The sequence below is a fragment of the Melospiza georgiana genome, chromosome 13 (assembly GCF_028018845.1).
Source record: "Melospiza georgiana isolate bMelGeo1 chromosome 13, bMelGeo1.pri, whole genome shotgun sequence".
NCBI classification, from domain to species: domain Eukaryota; kingdom Metazoa; phylum Chordata; class Aves; order Passeriformes; family Passerellidae; genus Melospiza; species Melospiza georgiana.
Window position 1 is genome coordinate 6,347,756 of NC_080442.1, and position 12,095 is coordinate 6,359,850.

Below are 12,095 nucleotides of genomic sequence, written 5' to 3' on the forward strand. Positions count from 1 at the left end.
CCTTCTTCTCTGGTGTTTTTGTTTATAGGATAACTGCTGTCCATTATTTGTATTTTCATCCACATCACTCGTGGGAAACACTTCCAGCTGCAAGGGAGTCCATATTTCTCTGGCATATTTCTCTCATATCCTTTAACTGTACAGATATACATCTGCTCCTTTCATAACCTTTGGCAAAGTAGAGTCTTTCAGCTGATGATGTTGCCATTCTAATTGCAGTAATCCTTAGGAGATGTGATTTAGACCATAACAAGACTTTTCCTTTAAAATTAGCCTGTTAGTACAACAGAATATTTAGAACAACAGCTGAAAGAGTTTTCTTACTATCTCTGTGTTGTTACTAATTTCTTGTCCTTGATGTTGTGGATTAAAGTGGTTAGGAAATAAAATTCATGTTTGTTTCGGGAAAGGAGACAGGATATGGATACATAATTTTATGTGAATATACTCTTTGAAAAATCAAGGCCAATATTTCTGTTGTTTTTAACCTGCTTTATCATGGACCTCTGAACTTTTATTTTATCTTTAAATTTAAAAAAACTGACTTCTTTAAGTTCAGAGAAAGAGTTCTGTGTTTTTCTGGAAGAAAATATGGCAATATCACAGTTCAAGTTAGATTCCACTGCAGGTGAGCTTACAGAGTCATAGACAAGTTTCTCACTTTCTTTCAGAGCAGTTCTGCATGCTAGTTCTGTCCAAGCTTTGGGTAAGAGTGGTGATAAAGATGAGAAGCTTTTTGGATTCACAGATGAGTTCTTCTGTTAGGGAATATTACTTTCTATTTTGTGACAGCTTGTCCTCTCTGTTTCTGGAGTGATGGGTGGACGACTCACCAAGAGATCTGGAGAGGTGTTATAGCACTTACACAATAAATAAAATGTGTATTTCTACCACATGTGGATCCAAAGAATTTTTCTAAGTGTAGAAATAAATAGAATGGCAACAACCTTGTCACAGCTGTAGATGGCTGACCTGGAGGAGGCCAAGGGTAGTATAGGCTAAGTGACCTAGGCCACAAAAGGTGAGGGAATACTTCTAAAAATAAAGAATCCTAATTTGTGATAAAGTGAGGGCCTACTGTTTTACCTTACTGTAAATGAGAAGCAATCCTACCATGAATAAGGAATGGTTGTATAGAAGTGGTAGAAGTGAGGTCAGGACTCAGCTGTCTGTTACTTGAAAGCACTTAATGATCTCACAGAAGAGTGGAAAGAAACCTCTTCCTTAAAATACTAATCTCCCAGAGTGCAATGGAGGTGGTCTTGGTGTGAAAATATTAGCCAAACTTGGGGGAAGCTTCAAGCTTTGTTGGCACAAAAACGGTTCTGAACCTTTTTCAGAGCTGTTTACTTTCTAGACTATTCAAATAATGTTAAGGTTTCTTCAGATGTGGTCAGAGTTGGTTGAAGGGGCAGTTAAGCTGTCCAGGCATTGTAACTCCCTTCAGTGATTTGTGAATACAAAGGTCTTCTATTTCCAGGCTTTTCAGCCCTTTAATCTTCACAGGCACAGATGTTCAGACAGAGATTTTATACAAAGGACGGAAACCCAAATCGTTTAAGCTGGTAATATTTACACTTACCACGTACTGTAAAATACAAATGGTTTACTACTTCTCTGATTAAAGGCTTCCAAAATGCACTGAAGGATTAAAATGGCTGAGCACACGAAGCAGGCAGACATGTACACATTGTGTCATAATGTTTTGGTTGGCCTCTGCTCCATTTTTCTGCTAGCCTTGAGAAAAGTTATCTGCAAGTTTTGGGGGGAGGAGGGGGGCTTGGTAAATTGTTTTTTTATCAAACCACCAGTGTCCCACATGTTTTTTATAAGAGGGATAAAAAATGCAGTTGTTGCAAATAAACATCCATAACATGGACTGTAAGCATATATTACATGGACTTGCTGCTGGGAAGTTGTCATAGCCATATAGATATGGACTTTATTGGAAATCAGCTGAGCTAATGCTGGAAGAATATTCCCTGAAGATGTTTAGATTGGTGACAGAATTAAAGGAGCTCCATAGATGTGTTTACAACACTGGCAGGGAAACAATAATGTTACACTTGAACAGGTTCTAAAACGAAACTAACATTTCCTCAGCCCCTTCAAAATTTGGCATGCTCTGCACTGAGCAGCAATTCAGGTCTCATTTCTGGGAGTCTGACTGGTTTTGTTTTTATACTCTTAAAATTTTAAGAAGGTGAAATCCAGCTCTTACTTTGTGGTTTGATCATTGATCAGTTATATTCACAAAAGGTGAGTGTTCAGGAAGAATGCTGTGTTCATCTAATCCCAAGTATGACCTATGCATTTAAAGGGTATCTGTACACTGTTTTACTGGTGTTTTGAATCCTCAGTCGGTATGAGCCTGGCTGTGGTAAAAGCTGCATGCATATCCTTTGTGACAGGCTGTGCCCTAGTGAATCTTTATTTAGTCAGAACTGTAAGATGAAGAAAGTGCAACCCTGGAGTCATGGAATCAATACGGAGTCATGTTTTCCAAGTGCTTTGATACTCCTTTACTGACAATGGGGACAGTTTGATGTCATAGTGTGGGTTATCCTGTGTGGGGTAATGAGAAGAAGGACCATGGAAGAGACAGTGAACCAACAGCTAAAGCCTGAAGGGTTTTGGGGACTATTAACAGAACTTACAGGGGCTCTTTGCTCTGGGAAGCACAGGACAAAGAGGGTAGAAGCAGCTGAAAGTAAGTCATGCTGGCTTCTGTTAATTCCACTTTGCATCCAGTGTATGAATATGGGTTAACTCCGTGAATACCACTGGTAGCATTTTAATGAGCAGGTGATAAAATGTTCTTCTGGATACAATTTCTTTGCCTTTGGGTGAAAAGTAATACCATAAAGCTTTGAGAAATATATATTTTTGCCTGATATATCCCTTTCAGATGTATATTTAGGAATATGATGTAGTTAACTTGTTCATGAGCCCATTTCCATTCTGGGCATTTACCCAGAAAAAAGAATTACAGGATAATATGTTAAAAATTAAATCTATGAAATCTAATAACATTATTGTATCTAAACTGAAATGGTAAGAAATACCAGGAATGTCTGACTTGGTTTAGCTATTTCCAGGTTTAAAGCTTGCCACTGTCTTGTATATATTTTCAGTTTTGAATTTGGATTGCTATAGCATGCTTAATATCTACAGAATATTTAGTAACACTGGCTAAAGGCAGAACAGCTTAATTGTGTAGCTGGCTAAAAGGTATATACTGTCACCAAGCATTATAATCGTTATTACTGTGAAATTCCATCATTAATTCATATTTGGAGTATGGTATGCAGCACTGCACCCGTGCGAGAATGTAGGAGTGGAAAAGGTGCTGAGAATGAGGAATTCCTTACAAAAAGATACTGAACAGATTAGGACTGCTGAATTTCAGAAAGAGATCCTGGATTGTGTTAGCAATTGCAAATCAGGCATCATAGCATGTTTAAGGAGAATGCAGAATGATCATTCTTCATTTGTCACTAAGAAAAATCTGGGGGACAGAGTGAAATGGTCAGGCTGCATGTATGACCAGAGCAAGAGAAGCACTTTTTCAATGTAAATTTACAATCTTTTGGAAGACAAGGTTAAAAGTATACTAAAAAATGTATTAATTGTATTCATGGAGAATAAGTCCAGTAGTGGTTGTGAAGAACAATGGCAATATGGTGTTTAGCTGAAGGAGGCCCTTAAATTACTGATTAGCTGTAAGCAGAAGGTCCCTCGATGTCTCAGAATTTGTCCTGGTTCTTACCCTGTTTCCTAAAGTTTTGCTTCTTCCACTCAATCAGAAACACAGTACTGAGTTAAATGGGCCTCTGACCTAAGCCTTTCCCCTCCCACTTTTCTGAGTAGTTAATTTGTATTTAAGCTATAGTTTAACACGATGAAGTGTCCTACAGTATGTAAAATTAGAGTTTGTCAGATCAGTACAGCATTGTCTGCCATTGTCTTCCTGCACAAGAAGTTCCATGTTAAATAGTTGTGGCTTTCAGTTCAAGTGACGTTTCCTCTTCAGGGACATTCTTGCATAGCACAGTTTCAACAACTGCTGCTGAAATCCTGAGATGTGGATCTGATTTCTAAATTCTGACAGAGGCAGTACTAGAAATTGGCATTGAATTTCTATACCTTGTGTATTCCTACTTTCTGCTGAATTTTTGACTCAGGATCAGAGTGATTGGTGAATTACATGAATTAAGATAAACTATTTTTCTATTTAAAATGTCATCTATGTCAGCCTGCTGGTAGTATTTTTAATTCCATATGATTTTAGAAAAAAAACCCAAACAACAAACTCTTTTAGAATAAAACCCATATGTAGTCCAGCTCCTGTGTATAAAAGGGACAAAATACAAGAAAACTGGGGAAAGAGAACAGAAAGGGATGCAGGTTACTGGTGAGTAAAGAAAGGGGTGACCCTGAAAGTACCCTTCTGAAACTCCAGCCTCAATTCCATTTGCCACTCACTGGTCAAAAGGTGGCAGGTTGGAAGATATTTGGTGTGTACACGGTCATTATGAAGAAAATTTCTCATTGAAGCCATCTTTGATAGCAGATTAATAGGAGTTGTAGAAACTGCAAGCACTTGCATACCTGCAAACTTACTTGTCTTACTTTTCTTTACGTTATTTCTTGTACAGCTGCATGTAGTGAACAATATTGTGTCCACTTCCCAGCCCTGGTTTAAAATTACTGAAAAATGTGTAGGAAAGAAAGAAAGGGGGAAATTAAAAGGAAAAAGAAATTGAGTTTGTAGAGGAAAATATTTGGTTGTGATTTGCAGTAAATAAAAATCTTGGTGGTGCACTTATAGTTAGAACTAGTCTAGGTCACCTAGAGAAGGAATCACTCATGAACTATGGGAAAGTAGATTAAATGGGTTGGTTGATCTCTATCAATGGGCTATGTGATTCCCTTAAAGAATTTAATCTCATGACTTAATTTGGCAAGAAAAGTTCAGTTTTCATTTCACTTATTCCCCAGTGCAGGCTCAGACTCTTCCTTTCAGAAAGTGTGCTTTTAATGGGGAGTTGCTAAAACAAGAGAAGGAGGGACCTAATGTCAGGGATCTCTGAGTATGTGGTGTGTCTGAGAGGTTCTGAAATACTTCAGCTGAATCCTGTAATTTCAGCTGGAATTTCTTGGCTGTATCACAGAGCTGTGGCAGAATTTCTTCTTGGCTACTAAGTTATCTGGAAATCACAGGATCAAAGGAGGGGAACCGGCCTGTGAGTGCTGTAATTCAGCTCCTCTGCCCTGGGGAAGGGTCAGTGACACCTCGTTTTCCTGGTAGAGCTTTAGGATTGGTCTCAGTGCTGCCGGGATCTCCTCAGGCAGTTCGTTCCTGGGCTTTGTTTGCCTTCTCTCTAAGTAGTTTCCCCCCTTTAATCGGGGTCACCTTTGATTAAATTTAAATCTGAATGGTTATTCATGTGTTGGCTATAAACAAGAACAGTTTGCTGCAAAGAGAAAAGTAACAGATCTTTGCATTTATTTATGTACACTGTTTGGAAGTGTCATTATTGTCCACTCTGTTTTTCCTTCCCTAAACTAAGCAGCTTCAGTTTGTTCAGTCTTTCATAGTAGAACTCACTGAGTAGATTATGCCATCAATCACACCTCTCCTCTGAAGATCCATCTGTAGCCCATATCTTACCCAAAGTAAGAAATCAGTAAGAAAAGTAAGAAAATCAAAGTTCATAACCTGATTTGTTACTGAAAATTCCCATCTCAAAATATTATCTTACAACTAAGTAGTATTGATGAATTTATCTATCAGTATGACATTATAATGTTACTTTTAAAAAAGTTTTATTTTTATGTTCTTCCTTAACTAGCTGGATTAAACCTTCTTGTGCTATGTTTACAACTCTTTCACCATGAAGATTAGGAGGTGTGAAATTACTTTACATTGCCTTCAGTCATATGAAACATCATTTTATCTGAACCAATTCTTGCTGCAATGAAGTTTGGCAGCTGGAAGGTTCTGTCTGTAGCAGGTTGACACTTTTCACTATTCAGTTTCCATTTCTGCAAAATGGTACATTTCTTGTGTTAGTGAGAACTTGAATTGTTTGCAGGTTATCGTTTTTACTTGTTGCCTGCGTGAGTGTCTTTGGCATTTAAAAAACCAGGTGTACTGAACCACTGTAGAAATGATTACATAGCCCAAACAAGTGAAACGTTGTCTGATAACAAAGGACTGTTAGTTTTACAGTAAGAAAATTTTACTGCAGACTGAGTTGAGACCAGAAGAGTGTCTCTGTGTGTAGTCATTACCATTTAATATCTGAGGTAGAGCACATTAATGCATAGTGGAAGTATGGGCAGTGAATATTCACTGGAAAAGTCACAAACTGAAGAATAGCTTGTTTAGTTGGTCAAAGTGTGAGCCAGTGGTTCTGTTATTGGATATGGAAGCAAATGTAGCAGCCAGAAGGACCCTGCTGCATGTTCTAAGTTTGACACTATGTGGTATTAGGTTGTACAGGCTATTGGATTTTAAAGGCTCATGCCAAATGGAGTATGCACAGGAAAAAAGACATTAAACACAGAGACATCTGCTCCTGTTTTCCAGTGACATGGGAGAAATGGGTAACATATCACACTAATGCAGATGCTTTTTATTAATCACAAGTTATAATTAAATGCAGTGTTTTCTGTGGTTGGTGATGAAAGTGTGAGAGTAACCTCAGAGGAGGGAAATGTTTCAGATTATGTAGCCCACAAGTGACTATTACCCAGCAGCAGCAGCACAAACCCTGTGCTGGCTTGCTTGTTGCATTGTAATGCAGTGTTCAAGGCATGTCAGCAGAGCAGCCTGGCCTGTCTGCAGGCAGCTGATGAGGAGGGTGTGCTGCTCCCTGGCACTCTGGGGCACAGCTCAGCCACCAGTGTGGGGCCAGTGCTGAGAGACCCAGGGTGTTACCCAGATGGTAACCCTGTGCTGTTATGCACTCATGTTTGAGGCAAAATTGTTAATGGAAGTTATGGGTTTAGGCTCTCATGCTGTGAAGGGGGAGAAGTGACAGCCAGACAAGGCTGGCTTTCCAAAGCTCATTTTGAGGTAGCTGCACTAGAATGGGGCTGGAGAGGTATGGCAAACATTTGTGGACAGTGCCTTTTCTTGTCTCCTACCTGAAATGATGCCTGTGTGTGCTTGTTGGTACAAAACTTGTTCAGAGTATTAATAAACTACTTAAAGGATGCCCATTTAAAATAATGTTCTGCATATTAATAACTGTGAGAATCAGATATTGAGAACCTGCTTAAAACCTTGTGATTCCACTAGTTGTTCAAGAGAAGCAAGAGAAAAACTGCAAGTTTGAGTACTTTGTTTAGTGCAAAACACTGAGAAATCCTGACTCTATCCAGCTCCAAGGTCAGTAAACCTTGGGGATGAGTGATTGTAACTTCTGGCTGTGCTGCTACCTTTCCAATCACAAGGTCAGGATGTTTAAAATATTTGGCTTGAGGGCTTAACTCTCCTTGTGGAGAGACCCTACCCTTCCTAATCCTTCCTAGCTTCCTTCATGAGAAGATCCTCTGCCTTTTTTTCACTTGTCTTGTGCTGCTGAATGGTGAGTATGGACTAAGTGGCACTGAACTCCAAACCAACAATTTATCCCATCTTTTATTGAGATTTCTGTGAATGTAGGATTGAGTGAGTCATTCTGAGGTGGTAATGTGGGGACTGGGGTAAGAGTGGTAATATAAGAGTTAACTCTACCAGCATTTTGGGATGGTTGGAAATCAACCTGTCCTCTTACATCATTGCCTTTGTAAAAAGTTCCACATTAGGTGGGAGTTCCTGAAATATTATTGCAACCACCAGCACTCTGCATTGTTGAAGCGTCAGAGTGCAGCAGAGCAGTGAATGTCTGTTAACCCAATTTCATTACCAAAAGTGACCTTATTTCCTGCTTTTGGTAATATTATAACACATTTCCAAGCTTTGCATCATGCAATTTTTCCACTGCTGAGAACAAAGAAAATCTATTTCTATCCAGATAGTCCAGAAGAAAAACCAAAAAATAACCCAACCCAAAAAACCAACTAAACAAAAACAAAAAAAACCAAAAAACAAAAAAACCACAAAATCTGGAACAACCAACCCCAAACGTTTTGTCCCAATGGTTGATGGCTATAGGAGACGTCCTGTACTGGCAGTCCTTTGGCAGGCAGGGAATAGCACAAGTTACTTCCGATGCCATTCCATTTCTCTTGTGAGTGCGGAGTGAAGGGCTGAACACCGAGGTGTTGGTGCTCCCCTTACTCCGGTGTGCCTTATTCCTGTTCCTAAGGCTGTCCTTGTGTCCGCAGGTGCCGCAGAGGATAGAGGAGCACGGCGATGGCCCCGAGGACAGCGGCGGAGTGCCGGGCCTGTGGGGCAGCTGGGGGCCCTGGTCCGCCTGCTCGCGGAGCTGCAGCGGCGGCGTCATGGAGCAGACGCGGCCCTGCCTGCCCGCCTATTACCGGGAGCGCGGCTACCGCCGCCCGGGCCGCCACTTCCCGGCCCCCGAGCGCGGCGCCCACCGCGAGGACTCGCTGTCCGCCTACCCCGGGCACGTCATCTCCGCCATCCGCACCTCCGTGCCGCTGCACCGCAGCGAGGAGCAGCCGTGGGCACCGCCGCGGAACAGCAGCAGCGGCCAGGGCGGGCGGGCGGCGCTGAGGGGCAGCCGGCACTCGCAGGGCCCGCGGCACAGCGCCAGGCCCGACAGCAGGTACGGGCTGGGCACGGCTGTGCCAGGGCACCTGGCGCTTCTCACACAGGGGCTTCTCTACAGGGACCTTATCAGAGACAAGAATGGCTTTTACAGTGGTTACTGCCCTCTGCCTTACTGCCTTCGAGGCCCTCCCCTGACTAATACATGATGTCAAGGGCAGATGTCATTACTCAGATTATCTCACTTTGTGTTGTGATTTATTGAGAGGTTTTGCCTTTTCTGCTGCACTCTCATTTGACATTTCCATTAAATATCAGAACAATTAACTGTTCTGTAATTGTATTCTTAACTTCAGCAGCCAGTCTGATATTAATTGGTTGGAAAAAAGTTAACTTTTTTCATAAAGGATGGTCAACCATCTGTTGAGTTTAGTTCTACTCAAAACTCTTGTTTTGTATTTCTCTTTGTTGTCTTTTTGTTTTCTCTTTTTTCTTTTTTTCTTCTTACCACCTCTTTTAGCAAAATTTCCTGTTTGTTTAATACATAGAATATTTTAAACACTGTGTATGTTTTTATGAATTTCACAGTAACAGTCTTTAAGGCTGGGCAAAGCTGTGCTGTTATAAGTAATTCCAATTAATTTCCCCATTTCTGGAGAAACACTTCTATATCCACTTAGGTATCAGTCTATCAGATTTTCTTTTACATATGTGTGAAAGGAAAATAGATGTGTTTCCAGTCTGGAGACTGAGCAGAACAGGCATGGAGATCCCCTGGGATGGAGCACTCCTTAAATGTCTGTTCTCTCTGTCTTTCCTCTGTATATGTATTCCAGCAGCTCTCTGGTTCTTCCCCTCTCAGCTCTCTTCTGGGAGATGCATGAAGAGAAGATTTTTGGGGTAGCTGACAAATACATCCAAACAAAACAGAAAACACCCCAGTTTCCCCCTGCAGACATAACCAAAGAAACCTTTCTTATATCATCTGCATCTTTAAGATTCCTAGTGAAGCAGTCAATTGTAATTCCCTTTTTCAAGATATTTTGCTGTCCTTAACAGCATAAGAAAGACTATTACCTTGAGGCAGTGTTCCAGCCTGGCTGGAATAAGACGGTAGGTCTCTGTTGCTGCTGATAAAGACGTTCTCAGCCCCTGCAAGAAAGCCTGTGCATAGAAAAGAATACTTGAAAATAGAATTAACCTGTAAAGCTCCTGCCTGTCTCAATGAAGCAAGAGTTTCAAAAATTGGGACCAGCTGTTCAGATGTTGGTCTTCTCTGGTGTTACCAATTTCCTTTGTCCCTGCTTTGTCTTTCTGTCAAACCCATGCCAATGACAGCCCAGACCTGCTGAATACAAAGCCAGTGCAGCACTGATGGTCTCACAGAGCTCAGGGAGTGCCAGAGACAGGATTAGTAGTGTTAACATGAGTGCATTGAGGCAAAAGTCATATTTCCTTTTTTCTGTTTTCCTACTTAATAATTGGCTATAATGCGCTTCTGTTCTGGGCTGTGCAGTGTGACAGCCCCAGGTTGTGGTGCATGGCTGGGTTATTGCTGGCATGGGAGCCTGGCCCTGAACTGTCAGCACAAGGCCATCCAAAGGCTCTGTGCTCTGGCCCCTGGCACCTCTGTGTCCCAGGGAATCCCGGCTGGCTGTGCACAGCCCCACTGCCTCTGCTGGGCCGCCATCCCCGGGGCTGTCCCTGCTGGCCCCTGCAGGCCAGCACGGGCTGGGAGGGCTTGGAGCAGTCACTGCAGCATTGGCTGGGGCACGGCACTGACTGTGTGCAGAGCTGAAGCTGTGTTACTGCCTAAGAAAGGCCTTGCCATGTGAAATATTAAAATGCTCACTTTCCTGTGTGGTGGAGGCATTTGCTTTTGAAAATTCTTGTGCTTTCCTAAGCCCAGTGCACACTTCTGTACCACAGTTGATTTTCCACCCCCACACACTCTGCCCCTTGGCAAAAGACTGGATTCAAGGTCAGTGTTTTAATCTTACTTGCATAATAAGTTATTTCCATCTTGTTTTAGGAGGTCCCTGGTGGCTTTAAAGCCTGTTCTATTGCATAACTTTCAGATTCTTTGGTGATGACTGTAAAAACAGAATGAGAACAAAAAATGTTATTTGAAAATGGAATCATATGAATGACAAACCTAATAGTTTTCCTTGATTTACAAAATCCAGAGTAAAAACTTTCTCTACAAAGGAGATTACTGTTCCTGTCAGGTAGATGGAAAATGGATTTCAAAATGTAAGTTACTCTACACATGATTTTTATACTGTAGAACTGTTTAGTATTCACTAAAAGGATGATATTGGAAATTCATGTCAGGCTGTTAAATAACACTTGTGTTTTCTCAATTTGTACAGTTAGTGGAAACTTTCTGGGGTATTTCTATTTACTGTACTGGACTTTATATAAAAGCTGTAATTTTAGAACACTTCCATAAAACAATAAGAGAGGAATGGACATCTGTGACTGAGATAAGCTCACATTGATAACATGGTAGAATGAAATTGGAGGGCTTCCAAGGCAAAGATTTTCAACAGCAACAGCAGCCCTATACAGCAGCCCAGTATGTTTGTATCATTTACCAGCAAGAGGAAGTGTTCTCTGCCTGCTTCCAGGCAGCTGACAAAGAACTGATTAGGGGTTTTTTAGCAAAATCCAAAATAGAACTTGTCTGTCATAAAATTTGCTATACCTTGTCTTTGAAGAGGGTATTCACATTTTCAGTTTTTGAAACTTACTTTAGTTAGGCATTAGGAACCAGGACTGCATGAGAAGTTCAGGGGGAGTGAGGTTTGAGGTACCTACAGTTAGAAGCCTGGTTTAAAAAAATTCAGTGCTCCCCTGTACTCAGTGCAGTAATTGAAAACTACTGAAATTGAAGTGTGTTAATTACAATCACTGGTTGTCCACTGGCAGAGGCAGGGAGCCCTCCCCAGCTTTGAAGAGCTGACTTCCCTGTGGCACAGACTTGGTTTGTTATTTTTCACCTAGCTCAAGTGCATGAAGCACACACACCAAGGACAAACAGGAAAGAGGAGATAGGGAAAAATATTAAAGCATTTAAACATCTTTATTGAGAGGCACATACAGAAAAGTAATAAGGGCATGCAGAAAGATAAGATGCTTTAAGAGAGAAAACACATGTTGAAAGGAAGTATTCATGGACTAGGTTTTAGTACTTCTTAAATGTTGCATTTCCAATTCTCTATTTTGGTGATGGAGAAGACAGAACCACAATTCCTCACCGATGTGTTGAGTGTAGGATGTTTCCAGCTGCCACCTTCACTTTTGTTTCACTTAGGCTTTGGTGGCAGAGCAGGAAACCTCAGTGTCCTCTTGTGTGAGCGTGATATGTACTTTGTATCTGGGGTCATAGGAGCAGAAAGAAAAAAAC

General features: G+C 41.2%; 1 protein-coding gene across 1 annotated transcript in view; it reads left to right on the plus strand.

Annotated features, from left to right (window-relative positions):
• THSD4 (thrombospondin type 1 domain containing 4) overlaps positions 1-12,095 on the plus strand; it is a 215,190-nt gene that overhangs the window by 8,584 nt on the left and 194,511 nt on the right. The window contains exon 3 of the mRNA XM_058033401.1: positions 8,341-8,744. Within this exon, the coding sequence (XP_057889384.1) occupies positions 8,341-8,744 (404 nt within the window). The remainder of the gene's footprint in view (positions 1-8,340; positions 8,745-12,095) is intronic.